The sequence below is a fragment of the Siniperca chuatsi genome, linkage group LG4 (assembly GCF_020085105.1).
Source record: "Siniperca chuatsi isolate FFG_IHB_CAS linkage group LG4, ASM2008510v1, whole genome shotgun sequence".
Lineage (NCBI taxonomy): Eukaryota > Metazoa > Chordata > Actinopteri > Centrarchiformes > Sinipercidae > Siniperca > Siniperca chuatsi.
The window spans coordinates 15,187,166-15,215,077 of NC_058045.1; the positions used below are offsets into that span (position 1 = coordinate 15,187,166).

Genomic DNA, 27,912 nt, shown 5'->3' on the forward strand with positions numbered 1-27,912 from the left:
GGACAGAAGAATTTTCCACTTTTCTGTATTCTAAAAGTATTTGGTTTCAGGGTGAGGGTCTTGTTTGATTTATGTTTTATCACTTCCAAAGGATACATAAATAGGCCTGTTTAAATGACTCCGAATAAGAATTCGGTTTCCACTAATATTTTGAACGATTTCTGTCCAAGTCGTGATGTTTGTCTTTAGACACACTGCATAAAATTACTTAACACTTTGCTGAATAGGTCCGCCCTTGTAGCTTCATCCTGCGCCTCGTCCATCCTGTTCCCTTTACCCAAAATTTGTTTTGTGAAATTAAACCTCAAGCACAGCAGCTTTATTTTGATCTGAATTTATCTTTGTTTGTTTTGTATTTGTTTAAAGTCAATTTATTTTGATATGAATTATCTCATTTTCACATCATCCATATTTGTCTTGTGAAAAACATCAAAACTCAGTTACAGCAGTTTGGAAAATTGATGTCAGACTGTAACAGTTATGTGAAGCCATGCATGCTGGTCATGTACGGATTGTGTTTTTACTTTTGGTTAATTTTTCCTTATTTTTGTGAACTTGTGTATAATGATTGTCTTATACCATGACTGCATTGTTCAGCCCCATCACCCTTTGGGATTTATTTGTAAAAAAAGTGCTTTCATCCGTCACTTTGCTTTCACAAAAGTTCCCCGCGAACATGGACCCTTCAACATTTAGGCTTCTTTTGGAGCCCTGTGAGGAAAAAGGACATTTTGGAATAAAGCAACTTTGTACTCAATATTGATTTACACTGACAGACAACATACTATCAAGGTGAGCAGCATCGGAATATTTAGCAGAAATTTCTAATCTTTCCTGACAAATGCACAGACTAAATATTTTATTGCGATCAACAAGTGGGGCTGACGATAAAATGCTTTGAACAGAAGCAGATTATGATACATGTCCTGAAAAAAAATGAGAAATAGGCTGCTTTGTCACGCAAAATGGTTGCAACAAATGATCTCTTCTTTCTGCAGTTCGTTGTTAATGTGTTGTCCTTTCATTTAAGGAACTTAATTAAGTTTACCGAGAACTCTATGGGTGTTATTCGGCAAATAAACTGTGAACTGTTTGGAAATAGAAATTTAATGTTCTCTCGGTGTTGTGAAATAATTAAGCAAAGCATCATGCAGCCATACATCTTTTGTGATGTCCTGGATTTCTATACAGTAAAATGTATTGTCTGGACAGTACAGTCAACCGGAAGACATCGTGTTCACTTTTAAAAATGGAATTTAATAAATTTACCATTCATCAATAAACCTTCATGAATGGAAACAAACACATTCTCCTGAACATGATTATTATTTTTGTTCTCGTTAGTTTTGCATGTTGTTTGTCACTGTGCCTTTGAGGCGACACCACACTCTGTCTTCTCATCTTCTCTCGATCTTAACTGAAATATAAACATAAGGAGAAAATGCCAATTGCAAATGTTACTGAGTTAACGTAAACATCTGTTCATAAACATCTGGTTTTGATTAAAGCGCGATGCAGATGCTGCGCACAAGGCGCGTAATTATAACAGATCCAAGATCTGTGCGTTTTTCATTCTATCCCCTGAAAAATACACAGCGAATTCCTCCAAAGTAATTTCTTTTTCTTTTGATAACTTTTGCTTCTCAAATAATAAAAGGGACGGTCTTCATCTGTTGCGTAATTAAAGACAAACTCTTAAATAACGTGCAGAAAAATCTGATCATAATGCTCTATATTTCTAATGTAATTATATTTTTGCCTCAGGGCTTAATGCTTATGCTGCATGTGTCCTACAAAAGGTTGAGTTAATGATTGATGTTAGAGTAAACTTGCACTTTTTACTCGGTAGCTGTTCACTTGTTGAATATTGACTGTGAAAAGTTTCATTTAAAATCGGCCAAAGAAAAAAGGTCTACATGACAAAATACTTTGTCTCGAGAAGATGAGGCAAATATCCGATTATACACAAATATGTCTAATTTTGAAAATAGGAATTTTGACTTCCTGCAAATAATTCCTGTCTGAAAATGAACTGTTTGCAGTCAAACACTTTATAATAATTCTGTGGTGATATGATTCAAATTGCCTAATTTAGACTAAATGATTCTTACAGTAATATTTAGTAATATATCCACAACTTTCTCTTCAGTGTAAAGAGCCTTTGTTTGACTTCTGACCTAAAAACGCTGATAAGAGAGGAGGCACTCAAAGTAATTTGCTTTTGTAGCCACTTACAAGTCCAGTAGCCTGTAACCTGTCTCTGCTCTGGACTGAATCCGGCCTGTAGAGTGTTTCCCCTCCTGAAAGCAGCCTGATGAACTCAGTGCATCCTAAAGAGCAGTATGGTTGAGATAAAAGCTACACCGGGTCTGTGTTGGACTGCCATACAAGGTCACTGCCACCACAATGCATTCTGCTGGAAATCTGTGTGGTTATGTGTGTATGAGTGTGTGTGGAAGAGGGATATTATCTTTTTCCCACTGCAGGACCATTGGCAGTCTGAGTGCCTGCCTGTGCTGTGTGTTTGTACATTCAAATGTGTGTGTAGCTCAAGGAAACTTCAAAACGCACCACAGCGGTGACGTGGCAAAGACTGTACAGGCTCTGTATTAGCTCGTCTCACCTGTACAACAGTGTCACATACACACACACACACACAGAGTCACCTGCCTCATATTGGCTCCCATGAAAGCCCAGAGTGAGGGGCAAGATGGGAGAGCATGATCCCCTCATGCCTGGAGGAATGATTTTCTTTGTGATTAAAAGTGAGTGAGAGACAAGAGGGGGAGAGAGAGCAATACAGAGAGAGAGAGAGAGAGAGAGAGAGAGAGAGATGCTGGCTGCCTTCCTGCTCCTTTCAGATGATAAACGATCAAAGATGCTTCCTAGCTGAGAGGAGAAGGCCTTTTAGTGAGCATGTGTCCACTAATTTATTGCCCTCCTATCTGATTAGGTCAATATAGTGTGCTATTTAATTACATTTGTGTTATAACCTAAAACTGGAGATGCTATACTTCTTTCATGGTACCTCTTTCTTCTGTGCGGCAGATAGGATTAGTTGAGTCTCAGGATTTTTACCTGGAACCTGCTTGTGCATCAGCAGTGTCATGTGACAGCAGGAGGTCTGCTTTGTGTGATGGTTCATACGTTTCCAGTGTTTGTGCTCCGTTATTCGATATGGAAGAATGAAAAAGTGGAAAATTGCTGATCGATGTACGGGTGTGGAAATTGTGTGGGATGCTTTCTGCTCGTCTGTGTGTGTGTTTTGACTTCTAGACACACCAAGGGGCAGGAGGATTCAGTAGCACTGATTCACTTCCTGCGTTGAAGGAGGACAGAGGGCACAGGAAACAATATTTCAGCGCTTCCTCCTCTTTTCTTAGTACTCAGATTCGCTGCTTATTTTCTCTGTCTTTTGCTTCCTCTCTTTCATTTGTACAGTATGAAAAAGTGTGCACATATATTTTACAGACGCACACAGGCACACCACATTATTAATCTTATCAGTATGAACAGTAATTATATTATCCGGCCCAGTATATTGACTTCTGCACTGTGATCATTTGCAGTCTGTCCAATGATTAGGTTATTAAAGATAATGTAGTTGTCTGCTGTCACAATATTGGACTCACTCTTTCAGGTCAACTATGGGAAATCACTTTGAAATTTATCAGTATTGACATTTGAATCATCATCATGTACTTCGCTTTAATGCGTCAGAATTAATAGGACAAAGGATGTGCGCAGTTTTTAGTGTCTATTTGTGTGAGTGCTCAGTAACTAGCCAGCATTGTCTTTTATTTGACCTTGTGGTGGAATGGAGTATATATGCTTTAACTGAGTGCATTAAGTCTATAGGAATGAGTCATTTTATCATCACACTGTGATGCTTGTAGCTTCTTTTTGTCATTCAGAACAGAACATAAGAGAAATCTAAATAAATGTAAGTAAAACAAATAATGTAAATATAATCTCACTTAGCACAGAAAAACTCAAAAAGCCAAAGGTGCAAAAAAAAAAATCTGGCTGCATTTTTTTTCCTTTACATTCATTTAAAAGCCGCTGAACCAAAGTTCAAGTTGCTCCAATGTTTCTTCTAAGTAAACCGTTTATTTCTTAAAACACTACTGAAAAAGCATTCTTACCTTAAGGTGTCAGTATCTCAAAAATATATAAAATCCACCATGTTATCATTTTATCAAAAGCTATTTGTCTTGTATTACTAAAAAACAGTTTAGCAACAATTGGAGTCAAACATCAAATTTTGTGTAAGTTCATTTTCATTTCTTCCCCCATGAGCGCTATACTTTCCCCATGACAAATCCCCCCCAAATGGTTAAAAACATTTTTGCATTCAAAAGAGGAAACAATTTCAATCTCTTCCCCTCAATCCACATCTGCATCACTTCACGCGATAAACATTTACATTTAAAGTGATTTAAATCAGCTGCATTTATGTTCCTCTGTGGTCCGTCTATCATCTAGACCTGCAGAGCCTCTCTCCCTCTGTCCGTCTCTCCCTCTCTCTCTTTCTGTCTTGCAGTGTCCTGAGTTATGTGTCATTTATTTGAAACCCTAATAATTTAACTTGTCCCCTGTCGTGGCTGTGCATGTGGTAAGAATGCAGCGGCTGGAAAGAAGGTTTGTGCTGCTGCCTCTGTGTGTATCTCTGTCTGTACTGGCTTTACATGGTGATTTTTTTCCCCCGCAAATAGAAGCATGGGCAGAGTGGAGGTAATGTGATTGTCTGAATCCAATCCTATAGTCTTGTGTTGAATTGAGATTACTGTAAATGCTCAGCTGTAAAAGAATGTGCATATAGGCACATGTAATGTGTCTCATGTTTTGTGTTGCAGCTAATTATGATTTAATTATATGTGATCACAATATTCTGACTCACAGATAAACATGTGTGTTGATGTTTTCAACAGTGTTTGCTACAGAGCTGAGTTGCAGGGCACAGAGTCAGTGGAGTGATGTGTTTTGGATCGCAGCAGACGTGGTGGGGGGGTGTTTGAAAACTGAGTGCATTATGCGACTGTGTGCGTGTTTAAGTCTGCGTGTGCACGAGTTTGTGTTATGCAGGGTGGAGCTGGAGCCGAGCCCGACCCCTGTGCGTTTTACCTGTATCTCAATGAAGCGAGAGAGGTGATTTACCCTCTACTGCAGTCAGCCTCTCCCTCTCTCTCTCTCTCTCTGTCTCTCAGCCAGTCAAACAGACATTGATCTCTTTGCAAGGCAAGGTGACCCACAGTGTTGTTCAGCTCTTCCAAAGTCTCTCCTCTCCCTTTCATTTGTACCTGGGAAAGGCCTTGACCCCACACACTGCTGCGATGTAGCAGCCCTCTGCACATTGGACCTCACTTCCCCCATCAAGCCCTGTGTGGTGTGTGTGTTTGTTTGAGTTAGTAAGAGTGCACACAGAGTAGAGACGTGTGTGCAAGTATGTGTGTGTGCAGTGAGTGTGTGTATGTGTGGGAGTATGTTTACATGCCTATGTGTGTGTAATGATGTGCAGATTCATTTCTATGAGGCTGAAAGTGCACATTCTCAGCAGAGTTTAGGTACATCTGAGAGTCTGGTCTGTCCATGTTGATGTTTCAGGGCATTTTTCAGGTGTCAGCAGACTTCTCTCTGCTGTAGGTCTGCAACTGGGAGTTCCTATGTAGCTGAATGGGTCAGAGTCCATTTGGCCCCAGTGTGAATCGGATTACAGGGAAATGAATGGCTCTCATTGTTGCTTAAAGATGGATTGGGGGGCATTAATATACTTTGTCGCTTCTTTGCCTCATTTCGCTCTACAGTAGCCCAGCGAAAAGTTTTTCAGGATGATTCGTCACTTGGTTTTTAAACCAGGTTTTCTGTATCCACGGTCGTCCCTGAAATGTGTTCATATAATGCCCACATGTGTGCATATGTTCATACACACATGTGTGACTACGCTGTTGTCAGACATGCATACTGTAGATATGGTCCTCATGAACTGATTGATCTGAATGTTTAATTTCAGCCATTCATTAACTAATGCATATCATTAAAAATTTGGTTTATTATTTTAAACAATGCACTTTAATTTGAAGTTTTTTAATGAAGCATAGAGTAGTTATAAAATCATGGTGTATTATCAAATATTATCAAACATGTTATGACCTGAAATTTATTACTTTTGATGTGTATTGATTTTGCTTTTCAAATACACTGTGTGTGTGTGTGTGTGTGTGTGTGTGTGTGTGTGTGTGTGTGTGTCTGTATCCATGTCTTGGAAAATTAGATACATAAAATGTATTTATCAGTATCAGCCAAATTTACAAAGCAAATCTAAACCTTCCATTCAAATCTAATATCTGATCAACTGAAATATTTGATTGATTTTATTTTACTGAGCATTTGATTAAGTTTTGTTTGTTTGTTTGTGTTTGGTGCTGCCTGTCTCTTAATCTTTAGCTCTGCTTATAATTTATATATGATTATTCTGAATTGTTTAAATTGTTTACCTAAATAGTTACATTTAAATACTTAATTTAGATTGGCGGTTCAATGATACATTTCTGTTTCCTGTCTTTCCAGGACGTCAAGAAAATTCCTCCATCTGTGATAGAGAGCTGTGACTTCTCCGTCCCACCACCCTGGAGTCTGAGGTAACTTGTCCTGTTCAGTATTTTAATCTTCAACGCTCCTTTACTTTACAACACAAATTCATTTAATACGTTTAAAATTTTAAAATATTTAAAACTAATGTCAAAGTAAAATAGAACATATACTGCATCAAAAAGTTTGTGTTAGTGTTGTAGAAGTCTGATGATCTAAATTTCATGTCTGCTGCATGTTCATCAAAATACAGGAAAAATGTTAACACTTAGCTTTTAATAATGCTGTGTTTAGTAACTGATTCATTGCAATGATGTTAATTATTTATTATTAATTTCAGTATTGTATAATGTTTATTTTATTTACATTTTCAACATTTTGGATTTATACACAAAAAGACTCAATCTCCTTCACTTTGATTCAGGTTTATACTCAAAAAAGCCCACTTTATATTTAAAAACAAGAAGAAGGGTTAGAGACATAGTACAATATTAAATATACCGCATTCTGTAAATGCTGAACAGAATTGCTGCACATTTTTTAATCTTTAAAACCATTATTTATGTTTGATTTCATAGATGTCAGTGAAGTAGGAATATGAATAGTAACTATAAAATGTAATATTTTCTGTTACCTGCTTTCTGTTCTTAATTCAAACAATTTAAATACAATCTGTTTTTACATGGTCAGACAGTTCAAACAGGAGCCTTAAATCTGTAGCCCGATAACATCTTATACTATTAGTATAAATATGACAAAAGTTTGTCATGAAGACATAAAGTAAGATTGTTGTATCTTTCTCCTGAGTGAAATCAAAACCACAAACCACTTGTTTATATTGATTTCATTTAATAAGGATGCACTCATTCAAGACACCTGGGAGGGTTTCATTATTAGATGCATTTTTTTTCTCACTTCATATTTAGCTCTATGACAATCAAACGCTCTCTCAACATTTGTTGTGTGTGATGTTATGCATTTCTCTATTTTGGGGCTCTGACAGTGCTGCTTGATTGACAGGAGGGTGACATGCGCAGTGCTCATGGGATGAGGCCAAAACCTTTCTCTTGACCCTTTCACCTCCTTCACTCTCTCAGCTCTCTCTGCGGAGACAAACACTGTACATTATTTTTTATTTCTGGCTGACACGCAGATGGACGGATTGTGGGATTGCAGAGGATGGCGGCAGATGATGGAGTGAGCGAGGGAAAGCGAGGGCTAGTTTTTTGTGCTCTTACATCGCCAGTCGGAAGATGGCGGGAGAGGAAGGATGGATGGAAGGAATCAAGGCAAAGTTAGGGCAGGAGTTAAGGGATTGAAGAAAGGAAGGCACCTGGATTTGAATGCAGACATGCACGCCACAGTGAGAGATCAGGAGGAGGTGAGGAGGCGAAGGAAGGGATGGCAGGAGGGCTCCTGGCCGTGGATGCAGACAGACAGGCAGGGTAACCAGAGGCAGGCGGTGACCTTCTCTGCTGCTGGAAGATCGAAGGCTTTATTTAAAGGCCTGGTCAATGCTGGGTGCTGCTGAGGTATCAGCCTCACAGCCAGGCGACTCATCACCACTGTAATACAACTCTCTAACCCCACACACACACACACACACACACACACACACAGACGGGACAGGACACTCTCTGGACACCTCAGGTTTTACACTGTACAGTTGAGAGGCTGGACAGAAGAAACTACAGCATCAGCATCGGCTAATTTTACTGTGCAGCAGACAGTATACTCCTTCCTCATGTGCTCAGCATTGTGAAGCACATGCTTGTTTTGTCTTTGATAGGCACTCCATCACTGTCCATTTATTTTAATGTTGACCAGCTATAAATAGACAGCATAACGCACAATTTTATATGTGACGGTACTGACACAGTTAGGCTGGAGGTGTTGAAAGAGTTAAAAAATGACAGAATGCAGGCTGCTAAGGTAGCACACCTGTGTCTTTGTGTGTGTGAGTGTATGTGTGTGTGTGTGTGTGTGTGTGTGTGTGTGTGTGTGTGTGTGTGTGTGTGTGTATACGTGTGAGAGTGGAGCATGTGTGAGTGCGCTCGCATGTGTGTGGGGCTGCAGCGTTAGGACACCTGCATGCTTCAGCATTTTCTGGCTGTCAGAAGCTCTGAGGTCACAGGCAGGGGGGTGGAGAGGGCACATTAGTGGAAGCTTCAGAGCCCCCATCCACCCACCACGCCTCCACGATCTTTCCCCACTGCACCTCCCACCACTCCAACCCCCACTTTTCCTTCTTCCCCCGTCATCCCTCCGCCTCCTACTCATCTTCCCCGCTATGGTGACGGGGTGAGTTGGCCACTCAGGGGGGAGGGGGCGCAGGGAGGCAAGGTGCCTCTGTGGCTGACAGCAGGCAGGTCAGGTTCTTGTAGACACGGCAGAGGAGGAAGGACACATGCGCACATGCACGCAGACACATCAAGGTGTGTGAGTGTGTAAGAGAAAGGACGAAAGAGAGCATATATTTAAGTGCTTGCATGGACATACGGGCTGTGTACAAAAACACCTAAAAAAGCTTTTGCCATTAGCTGGTGGTTAATATCAAAGCTTCCAATGCAGCTAGCTGTTCAGGAAAAATATAAATATCAACTAGGCAGAAGATCGATATCGATGTATATCATGATATGTGTTTAGGCTTGTTAATGTTCATCACATTGGACTACCTGTTAATGAGAATCAAACTAGAGCATTTTCAGCTTCTCAGAAAATACTCTGGGGAAAATCTGACTAATATTAAAAAGAGTACGGCCTAGACCTGCTCTATAGGAAAATTGCAATCAGATATCTTCTGCTATGAAGTGGCGCTGTATAAATAAAATTGAATTTAATTGAATATAGTATCAATGTAGTCAAAATTGTATATCATAATTAATCATATTGAAGCAAAATTCCACAATATGATTTCAGATGATAAACAATAAATATCAATGTATCGCCCACACTTACTGTATTTTAAATATTGAATTGTCATTTATAAAACACTGTAGCTGTGTTGGGGTTTTGTCTTCTGCAGAGACAGGGATTTGCTCCATCCACAGCTTGACACACTTCACTATCCATTTACTGCCTGGGATATATATAACTACTAGCTGCTCAGTGTGAGACTCGTTACACTGTTAGTCTTGATAGTGACACAGACGTCATCCCTCAGTCCAGAAAATCCAAATGACAGGGAGGATATGAACAGGATGTATGCTCATTATTAGGCCTGGTCTGAAAAAAAAAAGAGAGGAAGCAAGTAGAACTGGGTCTGGATTAGAAATAACAAAAAAGATTTCATTCTGCAGTTGTGAAGATACACAAACTGAACACAGAACAACTGTGTTTAGATTTGGATTGTTTTTAAAAATGTGTTGTGTGTTTTTACTTTCTTCTAAACTACAGAATAGATGATACTTCAGGAGAAAGCTGCACCCTCGAGCCAAACCTCTAAACCTCAGCCCGCTCCTCTTTTCAACTTATGTTAATATACAGTTTTCTCTCCAACGTTTCAGTTGTTTAAGCCTGGATTGTGTTGTTTTATTCAAACATAATTAGTTGTAAAGCTGTTACCACTGTGTGTGTGTGTGTGTGTGTGTGTGTGTGTGTGTGTGTGTGCGTGTGTGTGTGTGTGTGTGCGTGTGCGTGTGTGTGCGTGTGTGTGTGTGTGTGACTGTGTGTGCATGAGAGCCTCAGAGCCACTGTTGTCCTCAGGTTGTGACTGTGTGTTCACAGCATGATTGAGAGAGGAACTTGTGATCAGCCGGAGGTTAGTGTGATATAATGTATTCCCCTGAATCACAGCAGCTAGCGGCCCAGGGCCTTCCTTTCGCCCGCAGCCTCCTTCTCCTTACTTACACACAAACACACACACTCCTTCCTTGCTCCCCTCGCGTCACCATCCCCTCCTCTCCCTTCCCTGCGGTGACTGCCCAATGCTAGCTGCTTAGCGTTGCACCCAGTGTCTAATTGAATTCCAACACTCTGGCGTTAGCTCCTGATGCTATAGAGATGTTAACACGGCACAATACTAACAGTCCTCGGGACGTGTTTCAACACCCCTCTCCTAAAGAGAAAATTAGTGCTAAGCTCCCTCTGGCAGCACATGATTTATTCAAAGCTCCAAACTATGTCTTCTGTATCCCCTAAAGGATCGTATTTTATAGCCATGAGCGAATCAGCACTTCATATACACACATACAGCACATGCAGAATATGTTTTGTGGCTACGTCGTTGGTAGACAGAATGTGTGTTTCTTCTCCCTTCACATGCTTCTACTTGAGTGTATCTATTGTCCCCTATATAAATGTGTCTGCTGGTCTCTCTGCATCCATATTGCTGGCGATGCCGTCCATCCCCTCTCCCTGACACCCTCACTTTTATTCCCTGGCTCTCAAACACTAGCTCTGGGCTTTAATGGCACATATTTCCTGGGCCCGGCTGAAACGGGATGCATCTTCTCCTTGTTAGCTTGATAAATAACCAGGCTGCTGGGAAAGTGCTGAATTTTAGCTTTCAGCATCTATTTTCTGCTGGATGACATTAATTTTAAGTGCTGAGAAGGAGCTAACTAATACAGACAAATAAATAAGGAGGAGGAGGGGAAGGTGCAGAGGTGCTGGAGTCACTCTGCTGTCCCCCCGTTACCTTTTTATACACAAGCATATATGCAATATGCAAACCTGCAAAAATATACAATACACACGTGCGACAAGCAAGCAAGTACGCACACACTTAGTTTCTCAATAGATGCTTCTGTTGATGTCCAAACTGTGAAATCATCTTGTCTCATTATTAGTACGACTCCTGCAGAGGTCAAATGTTTAACATGTTGCAGGTAGACAGACAGTCTGACAGGTAGAAAGCAAGACTGGCTCCATGCGTCTCTATCTACTGTCTGCTTCCGTCCTTCCTCTCTGTGTGTCCCTCTTACCCTCTCATTCTGTCTTCCTGAATTCTGTTTCATTAGAAAAAGAGATTAGTCTGGCAGTAATGTGGCGGCGGATCACAGTGCACAAAACACTATGGATAAATTGCATTTAGAGACAAAATGTAGATCAGGTTCGAGTCTAAGTAGCTCATTTGTGGATTGCAATTTAAATATTGAGAGTAAGAATAATATTGGGGGTGAAAGACAAGAAAAAAGTTAGATTAAAGTATGCTTAAACTGGATGAATAAAGGTTTAATTATATTATTTTTACATTTCTGTTTGGGTGTGCTGCATTTGTGCATACGTGCCATAATTGCTTATGTATGTGCTGCGGCAGCAGGTTCATCTCCATCATGTTTTTCATAACCGTTACTGTCTTCTTGTTGTCAAAATCTGACTCTAAGCTTCATCAGCTCACTAGTTTGATTTTACTTTTTTTAAATAAACAAGCTGCAGAGGAGAAAAATATAATATAATAAAATAGATCAGAATACAAGATTAAAGTAGAATCTCCCAAAATATCAACTTTTGTCATATTTTGCTTTTAATTTTCATCTTGATGCTTGCACATTTTCATTGCTGTCATTGTATTTCTTTTTTTTAAATGTGGTTTTATTTAATTTTACATAGTTTTTCCTGTTTTACAATTTTGAACCCACAAAACCCCAAGATGACTTTACATTTAGAAAAAGCATCTGTCACATGACAGCAGCAAAAGCACAACAATAAATGTGTTTTACTGCAGGCCTATAAACAAAGAACACCAGGATGTCAACAGGACATACACGGCATTACTGCTGCTGTGAATCTACTTTCATCAGTCAAAACATGCAGAATTATACTTAAATGTATGACTATCAGTTGCATGTCACTACAAACACACACACACACACACACACACACACACACACACACACACATTGCTGATAGTTTTTTTTTTAAATGCTTTTGTTTGGTCTCTTAACATCAAACACTATATTTGCTCCTGTGCATTCGCATTCGGTATTTTTTGCACAAATGCATGTAAGCCGCACACACACACACACACACACACACACACAATTACCTCTGTTGTGTATAACACAACACAATGAAGTGGCTTTGGCTGAGACACCTCATACATTATTTTAACAATGTATAGTGCGGTGAATAAAAAGGTCAGTGGTTGAGAACTGGCTCCACGTAACAATAAGATGCATGAACTGAGCACTGCTGCTGAACGATGTGAGGAAGAAACACATGTGAGCTAGAGTGATAGATACTACTAGGCTGTGTGTATGTATGTTAGTGTGTGTGTGTGTGTGTGTGTGTGTGTGTGTGTGTGTGTGTGTGTGTGTGTGTGTGTGTGTGTGTGTGTGTGTGTGTCCATTCAGTGTTTATGGGGCACCGTTGCAAAACACCTTATAACAATAGATTTACTTGGTCTATCATTATTGATTGTACATTTTTCCCTTTTGCCCTTTGCCTCACTTTGATAAATGTCTTTTATTTACGACAACATTTCGCTTTTAAAGCATATCGTGAGCTGAGATGTTGTTTTGAAAGCAATGCTTTTATTAGACTAGTTCTATTTTTGTCAGTATCTGAATATGCTCTCACTCTGCAGATGCGATGCAAGCATCTGCGTGTTTCTGTTTGCAAAGCAGGGTTTAATTTTCAGGGTGTATTTATCACATGCTGTCATGTTGCGGTCACATGACCACATGAACCACTGCCAGCAATTAAGGCTGATAAATCACTCATTTACAGGAAGAGAAGGAGGGACAGAGTCGAGCAAAGAGGAAACGAGAGAGTGGTAAGAGAGAGGGAGAGTAATAATGAATAGCCTGTACCCCTTCACAGATATTTTATTCTTTAATTTTTTTTAAACCATGATGCTGAATGTTATTGTGTTTGGGCAGTGTAGTATGAACTGTTGCCAGTGAGGCTCATTGACTCCTACAGGCAGAGACAAAGAGACAGATGGTAGTCGTTTGTGTGGTTTACTGTGATTGTGACCTGACTGCACTGCTTTATTTACTGGTGGAGGTGTGTGTGTGTGTGTTCATGTGTGCAGCTGAGTGCACGTCTGCACAAGCAAATGCATTTGTGTCATGACAGAGAAAGAGATGCAGAGACCATACAAACACAACCGTCACTTTGCACTCTTTCTCTTGGGTTCCTGCTGATGGATTTCCTCTCAGTCTAAACGAGAGGAAACACACTGATGGCTCTGCATGCAGCTATTCCAGATACCAAACAATGCTGCAATTTAACTACAGTAGCCTATATTTCCTCAGTGTGTAGATGGAAATATTGTTTTAAAGTAGAATTGAAACTGCTGGCATAGAAACTAAGACTTAGCACATAACTGTGAGCTTTAGATGCTGATCAGAAACAAGTCTTAGAGAGTTCCTGGGATGTGAACGGGGTCTAACCTGTGCAGTGTCTGTATAAGTTACATCAGAATGTGGGTTTCAGCAGCCCAGGTCAGTGCTCTGCAGAGAATCAGCCTGCCCGCTCACTTGAAAAGGCTGATTAAAGATTCATGACACAAAAAAAAGAATAAGAAAAAAAAAACAGCCCGCTTCTAATGGGCTGGAAGAAGAGAGCAGTGGGAAGGAGACAAGCTGTGGTTTCTTTTCCGACAGTCTGAACTCACATTCACTAAAGACAGCGGTCACTAACTGACTAAAGGTGTCTTTACAATGAGACCACTGAGAGAAGTTGAGTCAGTCAGGTTTCCTGCTGCAGAGGGAATATGAAAACAAATGATCTCGAATCAGCTGTTACTCTGTACGTGTTTGAGGGGGTGTTTGGTGTTTAAAGAGTTATTATATTTTAAATTAATGTGTGTATTAATGCAGTAGTCAACAGAGGCAGGACCCTGCTGTCTTTGTCTTACCAGTAGTATAATTATGAAAGTGCATGCCTGCGACTGCAGCAGCTATTCTGGGGAGAGAAATAAATTGTGTACACATTAACTGCACTAGAATACAAAGTCAACACTCTGAGTGTGTGTTTTGTGCGGTGTGTGAAGTATTGCCAAACACTGTCTAGCATGGGAAAATCTTTTTTACAGAGAAGACGAGAGACAGTGTGAGCCTCTACATTCTGTCTGAACTTCGCTGCCTACTTGCTTTCTAGTAACATCAGTAATGTAGACTTTGTAATGTGTGTGTTTTTTCTGTGAAGAATGTTTAGGGGGTTTTAGCTTTTAATTCTTGTCATAAATTACACAAAATTTTTTTGTTTTTTGTTTTTGTTTTTGATCTTGTTATTTTATGGTCAGTAAGGTCACAGACAACAAGAGTAAGACAAATTTCTCTTTAGTATTGGATTTTTTTTTTATTGATTATTTCTATTAATAAAATTTAACAGATGGGAGTAGCAGCGCTTGAGAGGCTGTGCAGTGAATTTCTTTTGATTTACTCCCTGAAGAAGTTATCCTCCAAATCTCTTATCCCATAAAGTTTTTTTTTTCACCATACACATGTGGTAGGAAGGATGCTGCACCACCCTCATCTCCCTCTTTCTCTCTATCTCATCTGCTCTGGTTCAAGGTTGATTCACATATGGGGACAAAACGGGGGAGAGAGGGAGGAGACACGAGGGAAGGAGGAGCAAACTGGGGAGATGGGCGCGAGCATGCTCATCTTTGGCATGTGTGAACATAATCTCCTGCCAATATAAATTGAGGGGGAAAAGGGGCCACAAGGGCTCCATGTACACCTTCTCTCTCTCTGTCTCTTTCTCATTTTCAAACATACACGTATAACGTTTTAAAAGTGGCAGTGAACTCATTACAAGAAATAGTTATTTCTACAAGAGGCCTAAGGCATCCAACTCTAGCATTACATGTTTCTTAAGTATGATAATTGTCACAAACTGCAAACTGCCTTTTTTGCTCAGAGTAATAAATCAAAAGAGTTCATCACACACAAGGATACTCGTATACGTTGTTGATAATCCATGTTTAATGTCACACTACGTTAATTGTATGAATACTGAACTTGGCCACAGGCTTCGTCAGGTCCGTCATCTAGTACCTATAGACTTATAGATATACAAATACATTAAATAGACTGGATTAAATAAAGTATCACAGCAGGTGCAGTAAATAGACTGTTGATAACACAAAGTCCATGAGGGGCAGCGATCTCTGATTACACCTCTACGTCAGTTTTCTAGTTTGAAAACAGCAAAAAATATGTGCTTTTGCTACATATTTATCATTTTTATTAAATCAAAAATGATCAATATGAAGACATTTTAAATAGAATGAGCCAATATTTCAATTAAAAGAAAGAAATGTGTTTTGGTGGTGCTGATAGGAGCATCACAGTGTTCTGTACTGTATATTTTATGTGGCGTTATCTCGAGTGAATTAAAGGGCCTGTAAAAAGTGGAATGTTATTAGCGTCAGACCACCTGGGGTGAACATCTGCAGCCTCAGACTGCAGACCCAACATGCATCACTGTTTCTCTTCTCACTATTTACTGTCACACACACACACACATACACAGACAAACGGCTCAGCTGCATCCATCTTTTGCATGTCTCTTGTCTTATTGACATATGCGCAGTTGTGCGTTCCTGCAGGTGGGCGAGCTGGTTATTAACAATGCCACAAGGTCACAGGTCAAGTACAGGTTTTGCTCTTCTGGTCAGCCAGAGGTAAAAGGTCAGCAGGTTAGTGTCGGAGGCCAGGGTGATCACAGCTGATTGGTTCATCACAGTGCAGCTCACCAGTCATCCACTGCCGATTCACAATCAAAGTTTAGGATGATTTGTGGAGCTTTGATTGATTCCTCTATATTATTCTGCTGAGTTTTGCATGAAACCTTTGTATTTGTTTATCTTATTTTTTATTCCTACAGTAACTACTCTCATTTGAATAATTAGATGTTCTTTTCATGTTCTATTAGGACTGTTTTTCTGCATGTCTCTGCTCGAATGCTATTTTTTCATCTTCAAAGTGAAAGCTAAAATAGGGCGATCATTGCAATTTAATTACTACAAATCCCTTTGTGAATTTGCTCTTGTGTTTGTTTACATGCATAGATTTGCCGGCTTCTGCAGTTTTTTTGTGTGATTCAGTGAATGTGTTTACTTTTTTTGTCGTTCTGTATATGCCTTCTTATTTATAGTGTGTGTGTGTGTGTTGATGAAGTTGCAGTGGGGTTTATTCAAATAGATAAGATGGTGTTTTATTCCCAATCAGAGGAATCTCCTGTCGCATCTCAGTCTCTTCATAATAACCCCCAGCCTTGCTCCACATCCCCCTGACACACACACACACACACACACACACACACACACACACACACACACACACACTGAGTATTGCAGACACTGCAATTTTTCTTTCTCTCAGGGGTGTAAGGCTTTGATAAATGAAAATAAATACTTTTTCTTCATACGAGGAACAGAAGGGGAGAGAAGAAAATGGCAGAAGTGACAGGAGGTCTCTGGCAGTTTGATGCCTCAATACAAGCAAATATATGACAAAGAAACACCTTCCATAACTCTGAGTGTGTGTGTGTGTGTGTGTGTGTGTGTGTGTGAGAGAGAGAGAGAGAGAGAGAGAGACAGAGAGAGAGACTTTGAGTGTGTCGTACAATTTAGTGCTAAAACACAGGTACAGTAACTGCGGGGAATAAGAGTGAGGAAGACTGGGTTGAGGAGAAGGGAGATATAGCAAGTGGCCTGTAGGCTGACATGTCAACTGAGTTACAGTGAGGGGGAAAAAACAGCACATCACATGATTTAGAGGAAACAGGTTCTCCTCCCTCATTTGTCTGTTTCTGTGACTGCAAGGTCACGTATACGCCTCCCTCTCTCTCCCTCTCTACCTTTGTTTCCCTCTGCTCCTCCGGACCTCATTTCATTCAACACTCCCTAACCTCCGACAGCTCCATAACTATAACTCTCTCCTCCCTGTCCTCTCCTCCTCTCTTCTCTTCATCCACAGCTAAATGACTCTGTCAGAAATAAAGAGCACTTATCTTATCTACGGCCTCCACTCTGCTGTCTCTATCCCCGTCGACGTCACACACACAAATGCACACACACACACAAAAAAAACAACAACTTCTATCAGCAACAAACGGATAGACACATTGCACTTATAGACTTTTATAACTATTATTACATTATTATAATTACTTTCCAAACCGATAACTTAAACCTGTGTCCTGTATTGTCTTGTTCAGCAATATTTCAGCTTGTTGTACTGACTCAAAGTCTTCAGCCACCTGCCAGAAAGAAAGACATATCAGCCCACAGTGCAACAGACAGACAGGTAGACAGAGGCTTGACAGAGGACAGCTGTCCCCCTCCGACTCTTCCTCCTCTTTCTTGTCTTCCTCTCCTGTCATTACCTTCTTCCCATCTCCCTGTGGTGTGGAGGAGAGAGAGAGAGGGATCTATAGCTATCTGCAGCCTACGGAGGGCTTACTGTGTGTTTTTGTCTTTGTGTGTGTGTGTGTGTGTGTGTGTGTGTGTGTGTATACGAGCCACCTACCAGGCACTCAGCAGGGGGACACAGAGGGATGAGAGGAAAGAAAGAAAGATGAGGAGGTGGGAAGGAGTGTGATTGGGATAAAACTCTCAGCAAGAACAAACACACACAAACCAACTTCATACACACACACACACACACACACACTCAGCTCAGCCCGGCACATGCTCCCGCAATCTGGTAGGTCTCCCTGAACACCGCTAATAGTCACGTTACAGAGTGCAACATAGATGCAAATTTTGATCAGCAGGTATTGTGATGACTTCGCCTTTCTGTTACCTAAAAGTGCACACACACACAAAGTTGTCCTGCTTTTACAGTTCAGATGGATCAAACGTTGCGAGTAAACTCCATCGACTGATTTATCTGCACGTGGAGGTTATGCATATGTATATTGAACCATGTCCAATTCGGCCACCTTTTACCTGAGTAAATTAGCTTGAAGTATTTGCATACTATAACGTTCAGTTATGTCCTTTGTTCGCTGTTCTGGAGGCCAGTAAACGAGAGAGGGAAGGAGCGAAAGAAAGGGAGTGAGCTCGCTCCGAGCAGATAGTGGATATGCGTATGCAAGGATGCGCAAGAGACAGAGAGATGAAAAGAGTGATAATTCTCCTGCTACCCCGAGGCCTCTCGCAGCCTCACGGGCTCCCTATAGGTCCCCTGACACATGCCTGAGCAGAAAGCCGGGGCCCGCTAATTGGCCCCTGTGATAACACCAGAGAGAGAGGCAATGTGTGTGTGGACGTGTGTGTGTTTGTGTTTCGGTATAACAGCGCCATTGAAAGCTTATATTTTCTACAAGTAATAATTTATTGGTTTGTAATTCTGCTTTGAAGGGTGTTTGATTTGTAAGCTGTGAGGACATTTAATATGATGTGCTAGCTCATTGAAGTCGGAAGCCACCGAAAGACAATTAAAGCATATACACTAGTTCAAAGCACTACTTCAATCTTTAAACAGCTTGTTTCTCTCTAATTGTTTCATTATCTCAGTGTGCTTATTAAATGTACGATAATTGTTAATTACCACATGAGGATTTGTAAAGGATTTGTCTTGAGTATCAAAACAAATTAATTAAACTGAACACATTTAAAACAACAGCAATGATAACAGCAGGTGCAGTGTGTGTGTGCTTTTGAGTGTACACATCCACATTTCCAGTGTTATGCCTGTTTGTTTGAATCTCTATGTTTAATTGAGATTCATAGGAGGGATTTAAATGAGATTCAAATGAGATTCATAGCTAATTGTAGCAGCGCAGGTAATATGCAGATAGATTTAATGATGATTCAGTGTATCTTGCAGTCTAAGGAGAGTTTGATTAGACCATTGGAAGACGCTGGCTGAAATCGTTACTGTGGTTTGAGAGAAAAGCAGTGGAAAGAGGAACTGTTTTTTAAAGACATTTAAAGGTAAACAAAGTTTTCTAAATTATAGTTTTCTCAAAATTTTATTTTAAATTTAATTTTGAGAAATCCATGCTTTGTCTTAGAATATCATGTGTAAAAACAAAAACAAAAAAGTCTCAGTATGTTTACAGTTTATGCCATGATGCAAAATTAAAATCAGATCTTAAATTTGAACTTACTGTAAGTCTCTTTGGACAAAAGCATCTGCAAAATGAATGTGTAAGTAAAGATTTTGTTCGGGATAAATTCCTACAGTGAATTATCTCAAAGTGAGGACACTGTACTGTACATGTGATTCCATACACTCACCAGTTTAATCTGTGTGAAATCCAGCTGCTCACGACAGCTGGGACATCATAAGTAAATAAAACGCAGCTCCTGAGCTTGCACATACACACGTTCACACATGTCAACACTTATTCTTCTGTTGCCTTCCATACATGAGCAATGAGTTGTTTCCTTCCCTTTCTCCTGCTGTACATATGCCTGGACAGATGTGTACTGCTGGATACTGCATATGTATCTATAGTATGTTTACCATAATTACATTGATGGGAATGCACTAATCAGTGTGTGTGGGTGTGTGTAAATCTGTGTGTATTTGCGTGTGTTGGAGGGTAAAGGGGGGTGCTGGGTTACATTTGAGACACGATGTTCACGGTTGCAAAGAGATTCTTATTTCCTTCTTCTCTAAAGATACTCAAATACCCATAGTTCTCCTCTGTGGGGTGCTCCCATTTGTAATCCCTAATTTAAGTCTAATATAACCTGACTACTATAAGCTCTCTGATATTACACTATGAGGGAGAGAAATATTTATTGCTAAACTCTACTTGCATGGCCATGACCATAGACTCAGACTTTACATGACACAACCAGCACAAGCACACATATAGAGCATATAGATTCATAAGCCATTCATTGTGCCTTATTTTACTTACTTACAGTCAAAGTCAGTCAGTTAAAAGGGGGCTTACACACCAGGTAGCATGAACACACATAAAATGTAGGCATGGTGATGAGCCAAAAAATGAAACAAATATTCTGTGGGACTGGTTAAGGCTGTAGGCATGAGGCTCTCTCTACTGTACAACTGCAGTATTGATAGATGCTGCAGAGCCTGAGTCTACCGTCCCACTTTATTTCAATTAGCTCACAGGAAGCAGGAAATAACCTGCAAATCAATTGTCATTTCTACGGTCCGAGGCTGCAGGCTGAGATTCACTTTGTCCACCAATAAAAGATGATGTAGCCATGAAGAAGATTAAAGGGAAATTTCCTCCTCACGTACTCTCACACTGTTGTACAGTATATCATTAGTGTGTTATGTTCAATGCCTTTAAGGCTGTTATGGTTATTTATTTTAATAATTTGTTTTCATGGTGTACACACTTGCCTTGTCCACTGCTTTAGTAATTGATTTCCTACATATCCCAGAATCCTGCTCTAATAATCCTGCCACAATTTGTGGTTGCTGCATTACACTCTGGTCTTTTGAGGATAATTGAAGAGGAGATGTGGATTTCATTGGTTTTTGTATGCCAGTGAAAAATGGTGAGGAGGTCACACCTAAACCTGACATTAAAACTTTTGCACAGGATCATTTTTTTAGATTATTTAACTCCACAGTATCCATGTTTTTGGGGTGTTTGCTAGGTAAAGATAAATACACCACCAACAACTAAAAAGGTCCAGAAATGTGTACATTTTCTCTGCTCCTCGAGTGTTTTAAAGTAGATTTCCCATTTAAATACATTCTGTTTTTATGATGGACACTAGTGCTTATATTAAATCAGCCTTGGAATCGCACCATGGAAATAAATGTGGTGAATGCTGATGTACCCTCTTTAATGACCAAGCACAAAACACACTGTGTAGTGACAGAAAACAGAAGAGCAGGAACTGTATATTCGTCATGAAACACACTGAAAGGCTTTTAGTGAGGGAGGTTGAGAAAGGGAGGTCAATATGAATTGCAACCGAGCAAGATATAGAAGGTTATGATCATATCAGAAAACACAGTCATGTATGCACCCCACTTTACAGTATATCTCACACACACAAACACACATTCACCTGAAAACACCGAGACGCACCGCAGTGTGATTTGTTTGTGTTGTTGGTGCAGTGGACTGAAGCGATGGAGGTAGTAACTGTTTGATGGTAGGCTTTATGGAGACACTATATAACGTCTGTGACAGTTTATTCAGTGGTTGTCAGGAAGAGGGGATTTGTGACACTACAATGGCTGGGACTCTCCTGCAGCCCCATGCACTTATGCACCCACCATTCACGGCTCCGGAGGGAAAAATGAGTGAGGGAGATGTGAATTTGTTTGCATGTTAAATCATAGAGCTGTGGGCAGTATAATGCTGAAACAAGGTACAACAAGTACTAAACTCAGATGCTGGGGGAATTGACAAAAATAGCTCTTTTTTAATTTTAGCTGCTGATTTAAATGTTGAACATCACACTTATCCCTTTGACATGAGTAGACACAAATGTCTGAAACAGTTTCGTGAGAGATTTTCCCTCAGCTTCACAGCTACAGTGGTAGGCGATTAGACACCAAACTGAGATCGTTAGACAGTGCATTTTCTTTACCGAAAAAGAAATTCTGCCTTCTTTTTGCACTAACTTTTTGTCAAGCCAGTTATTCCCTAAGGTCCGTTAGCCAAGTTCTCATTGGTTCTCCTCTCAGCTGGATGCTATTAGCCCTGTGATTGGGTATTGAATTAGCCTGCTGATTGGGTATTGAAGGAGTGAAGACTGATGAGAGGATTTGGCTAAGCTTTCTTCTCCAAACCTCATTACTCACACTCACACTCAAAGAGAGCAGAGCTGGAAGACACACACACATTTCTGTCCTGCTTAAACTCACACTTTTCAAAGGTAAATATAACAACTTAAACATCATCCCACTCCACCAATCCCCTGCAGGTTTAGGACAATTCATTCCACACAAATCGACACCTGCCCCGCTCTCAGCTCACCTCTCACACGTGCTGCAGACAGAGCATGGTCAAAACCACGACACAAATATCTGATATGATGCCTGAGCAGGTGCTGCAGAGACTGGAGACACTGGGAGACAACCTTTCTATAATGAAAAGAAAGTGTTGTTGGCCCAGGAGAGTGCTGCATGCAATTGGAGGCTGCTAAAGAGAGGGATGTGTGAAGGGCTTTGTGCTGATTTATGCTGTGTTTCATCCCACAATAAAGATTATGGATGATGATATTGATTTCGCCGGGTCTGTGGCCATGACTGGACTCAGGCTCTCAGGTTGGAAGAAAAGAGAATTTAGCTCATTATCATTCTCAGACACAGTGAGGAAGCCTTTCTCTCTGCCTGTATGTGTGTGTGGATAAATGTGTGTCTCTATATCTGTGTGCCAGATTCTTAGATCATCCTCTGTATTAGCAGCACGACTTTTCCCTCCTTTAGTGTTTGTGAAAGTGTTGAACCCCATCCTGTCCTCCTCTTTCACAAGCCAGAGGGCCAGCAGCAGGCGTTCCCAGCAGCACAGCAGAGCAGACCAGGAGGGAGGAATGAAGTTATTGACTCCACTTTGATTTAACCTCTCCTGCCTGATCCTCAGAAGCGCACAGACACATGCAGATTGGGGAATTCTCAAAATAACAGCTGCCCTCTCAGGGATGTACACGTTAAAGATGCAATTCAGAATTGATTTCAGGCTTGTAATTTCGGATTTAGTTGTATATATCAGTGGTGGAAGTAGTATCAAGATCATTTACTTAAGTGAAAGTAGCAATACCACAATGTAGAAATGCTCAATTACAAGTAAAAAATTTTCATTCAAAAGGTTACAGATGTTTGTACTTAAAAATCAAAAGTAAAAAGCACTTCCAATGCAGCATGGAGACTGACTTCCCAAGAAAAATGAGCGCATCAGTCGTTTCAGCAAATACCCACAAACAACTTGTGTTTGCTTTCAAGTGACAAAGCCCTCTAGTGGCTGTAGTAATTATGACTCTTGTCGGTAAGGAACCAAGGAGGAGGAAGTGTGACGATATGATAGAGCCACAAAGTCCACAGAGGGAGGACGTTGGGGGGGTCAACAAAACATCAGACTTTAACACGGGAGAACGCTAGTCATCTCCGTTTCATACCAGCAGTCAATGTTGGTTTCTATTAACCATGACCAAGTGTTGAGCAAGTGTTTATTATTGTTACCATGATGACGCAGGTCCCCTAACCTAAATCAAGAAGTAATTTTAACCCAAACCGTGATCTTTCCCTAAACCTAAACCCAAGTCGTTTTTGTGCCTAAACCAAACCAAACCTTAACCATAGCTATGTTAGATCAGAAAACAGTTTTATATTTGAAACAGCGATGTCGTGCTGTTGATAGTAGCATCAGATCATAACAATGCTTATTTGTGTCATTCAAGTGGGAATGGACCAAGAACGTATTTTGTTGTTTAATTTGAGGACTTGTTGGCAGAATGGCGCCTTTCAGGCTAATTTTATATATTATATTACTAGCAGTGTTGGGCAAGTTAATTAAAAAATGTAATCAATTACTCATGAAGTCCCATCCTCACAGCCACAGGCTTCACACACCCTAAAACTCTGAACAAAACACAGCTCATTTCTGAATGAAGGTTTACCCGTGGCTAATGTTAGCAAGCCAGCTAAGGACATACAACATGTAAAGACAACTTTAAAGTTACCAGGAGGCGCATTTCTCCTCTTTTGGCAAAGTCCTTGTTACGGACAGAGTGACCGGAGACGATGGTAAGGATACAGAGAAAGTTTATTGCAACACAGAAGTATAAAGGAGTGAAATAGATACTGTCCTTTATCTTACGGATGGCGGATTCGTGTGTGCATTGGGGCGACACACACGGAAGACAGGAAACACACAGGAGCTCGGGATACAGGAGACAGGCGGGAGCCAGGAGTAGGAGCAGCACACTCAGGAGATTAGTGACAGACAGGAGCCGAGGTTCGGAGTTCAAGGGGGTAGGTTTCAATGAATCGTAGTGGTGAGTCCGTGAAGTATACGTGGGAAGACTGCTATAATCTGTCCTTAGTATTAACGAGACCGGACACTGACTGAGGTGCGGAGCTGGGTTTTATAGGGAGTAGGGTGGTTGATTAAGTGCAGGTGTGTAATGGTTGACAGGTGTTGGGAATTAGTACTCCGGTGAGGGAGTGCGGTGTGGCTGTGATGAGGTGGAGCCTGGCGTGTCTGTAACAGTACCCCCTCACGGTCCGCTCCTGAGGACCGGAAACCCCGACGCCACGGCGGCCGTCCTCTTCCTCGGGGCTGGGCGATCCGGATGATCTGCGTGGAATTCCGTCAGAAGAGAAGGGTCGAGAATGTCATGTCGGGAACCCATGACCTCTCCTCTGGACCGTACCCCTCCCAATCCACCAGATATTCCAGAAGGCCACCACGGCGTCGGGAGTCCAAGACCTCGCGGACCTGGTAAGCGGTACCATCCTCTAAGAGAAGCGGTAAGGGGGCATCTGTCGTTTCGCCAGGCTCTGTGGAGACAGGAACAGAAGGATAAAATGGTTTCAGTAATGAGACATGGAAAGTAGGATGGATCTTGTACTGGGCTGGTAACTGGAGTTTATATGTGACAGGGTTGATCTGTTCGATTATGGTAAAGGGGCCAATGAATCTGGGACTTAGCTTTCTGCAGGGCAGGCGCATCCTGATGTCGCGAGTGGATAACCAGACCTTCTGGCCGGGTAGGTATCTTGGAGTGGTGGATCTCCTAAGATCGGCCGTCAGCCTGCGCCTGCAGAGTGCTCTCCGTAGTTGATGATGAGCTGCGTCCCAGACCCTCTCGCTCTCTCGGAACCAGTGATCCACAGCTGGAACTTCTGAGGGTTCCCAGACCATGGGAAGAGAGGGGCTGGTAACCGAGTACGCACTGGAAGGGAGTGAGTCCAGTAGATGGTTGACGTAGGGAGTTCTGGGCGTACTCGGCCCAGCCCAGGTACTGGTTCCAAGAGTCCTGGTGGTCATGGCAGAAGGTGCGTAAGAAACGCCCAATGTCCTGAATCTTCCTCTCCGTCTGACCGTTGCTCTGAGGATGGTAGCCAGAGGAGAGGCTGACGGTCACACCCAGGAGGGAAAAGAAGGCTTTCCAGAACCGGGAGATGAATTGTGGTCCTCGATCAGAAACTATATCCTCCGTAACCCGTGAGTACCGAAAGACATGGTTAAATATGCATTCGGCAGTCTCCATAGCCGTGGGCAGTCCTCGAAGTGGGATGAGGCGGCAGGACTTGAGAACCGGTCCACGACTACAAGGACACAGGTGTGATTGTCTGAAGGAGGGAGATCTGTGATGAAGTCCACCCCAGGTGTGACCAGGGTCTGTTGGGCGTCGCCAGGGGACAGAGTTTGCCTGCGGGAAGATGACGTGGAGATTTAGATATGGCACATTCTGTACAACCCTGGGCGTACCTTCTCACATCCTCGCCATGCTTGGCCACCAGAAGCGTTCCCGTAGCAGCGAGAGGGGGTTCCATTGGCCCCTGGGTGACCAGTGCCCAACGAGGTATGAGAAGTATGGATGAGTTGATTACGCTGGAGTCTCGGAACGTACTGTAGACCGGGGACAGCCCGGCGGAGTACTGGTGGAGACATTGGAGGAGGGATGTCGATGGTTTGGGTCGGCGAGGAAGCAGCCAGGGAAACAGGACTGACCCCACTTCAGGACTTCTCCAGTAGCCCAAGAAACGATGGGGTCGTGGTGTTCCAACCATGGGCGCCTAAGATTACCTCTACAGTTGAACCCTCCAGAACCATTAAACGTTGTTGTTCCTCATGCAGCAGGCCTACCCGGATGGTGACAGGATGGGTAGCCCTCTGTATGCCACGGCGACTGATGGATTTTCCAGTTATGGCTCGGACTTGGTAACTGGTAGGAGTGATGGACGTCTTGATGCCAAGCTGACGGCAGAGGGAACCGGAGATGAAATTGCCGGCTGACCCGGAATCAATGAGGGCTTGTACTGGAACGGACACATTATGGGTCACCAGAGTTATTTCAGTAGACAGGGGTTTACTGCAAGGGAGACTAGGAAGAATCACACTCACCATAGGACGTGGTGGTCTCACTGGACAGGTGGCCCTACTATGTCCAGAAGCTCCACAGTACAGGCAAAGTCCTCGGGTCAGCCGTCTCTGCCGCTCCGTCGGGGTTAGATGATAGGAGTCCACCTGCATGGGTTCGGATTCAGGTTCTGGAGGGCGGAGTTTCTCTGGCGGACGGAGGTTGCGTGTGAGTGATGGCTGGTCCTGGTGTTCTGGGTAACACGTCTGCATACGAGTTGCCACCCGAATGGCTAACTGGATAAACCGTTCGAGGCCGATGGTGTCCTCGTATGCAGCGAGATGCAATCTGACCCGGGGTTCCAATCCCTGACGGAAGGTGGTAATAAGGGACTGCTCGTTCCATCCACTAGCTGCCGCGAGGGTTCGGAATTCCAGGGCGTAGTCCTGGATCGACCGCTGACCTTGTTTCAACTGATATAATTTCTCTCCGGCCGAGGAATCTCCAGCTGGTCTTCCCGAACACCTCGCGGAAGTGCTCCAGGAAACTCGTCAGGGATTGAGTGACTGAACTGTTCTGAGACCAGATAGATTCGGCCCACTGCAACGCTCTCCCCTGTAGCTGAGAGATGACGAAAGCCACTTTTGAGCGTTCAGTGGGGTACAGGGAGGATTGCATCTCCAGGACCAGGGAACACTGTAGGATGAATCCGTTGCAGTCCTCCGCCAGGCCAGAGAATGGCGCTGGTTTGGCCATGGGACTGGGACATGGCGGAACTGCTGGAGTGACCGAGCGGAAGCGGAAGCATCGGAGGTAGATGGCGATGAAGCGATGAGACCCGGCGTAGAATCTCCAGTAACTCCTGTACTGGATCGGTGGTACTCATGCTGAGTATAGTTGTCTTCTTAGGTCCGGTCTTCTGTTACGGACAGAGTGACCGGAGACGATGGTAAGGATACAGAGAAAGTTTATTGCAACACAGAAGTATAAAGGAGTGAAATAGATACTGTCCTTTATCTTACGGATGGCGGATTCGTGTGTGCATTGGGGCGACACACACGGAAGACAGGAAACACACAGGAGCTCGGGATACAGGAGACAGACGGGAGCCAGGAGTAGGAGCAGCACACTCAGGAGATTAGTGACAGACAGGAGCCGAGGTTCGGAGTTCCAAGGGGTAGGTTTCCAATGAATCGTAGTGGTGAGTCCGTGAAGTATACGTAGGAAGACTGCTATAATCTGTCCTTAGTATTAACGAGACCGGACACTGACTGAGGTGCGGAGCTGGGTTTTATAGGGAGTAGGGTGGTTGATTAAGTGCAGGTGTGTAATGGTTGACAGGTGTTGGGAATTAGTACTCCGGTGAGGGAGTGCGGTGTGGCTGTGATGAGGTGGAGCCTGGCGTGTCTGTAACAGTCCTCTCCACACCCCCAACCACTGTACCA

The 27,912-nt window shown here is 42.2% G+C and overlaps 1 protein-coding gene across 3 annotated transcripts in view; it reads left to right on the forward strand.

The window, feature by feature from the left end:
• Positions 1-27,912, forward strand: part of LOC122874702 (transcription factor Maf-like) — a 53,659-nt gene that overhangs the window by 1,724 nt on the left and 24,023 nt on the right. The window contains exons 2-3 of one of the 3 annotated variants that reach the window (XM_044192925.1): positions 6,568-6,638; positions 7,742-8,140. In XM_044192925.1, coding sequence (XP_044048860.1) covers positions 6,568-6,595 — 28 coding nt within the window. In that variant the 3' untranslated portion in view covers positions 6,596-6,638; positions 7,742-8,140. Of the gene's footprint in view, positions 1-6,567; positions 6,639-7,608; positions 7,628-7,741; positions 8,141-27,912 lie in introns of those variants that run through there. The other 2 variants (XM_044192924.1, XM_044192923.1) reach the window with 2 other exon arrangements.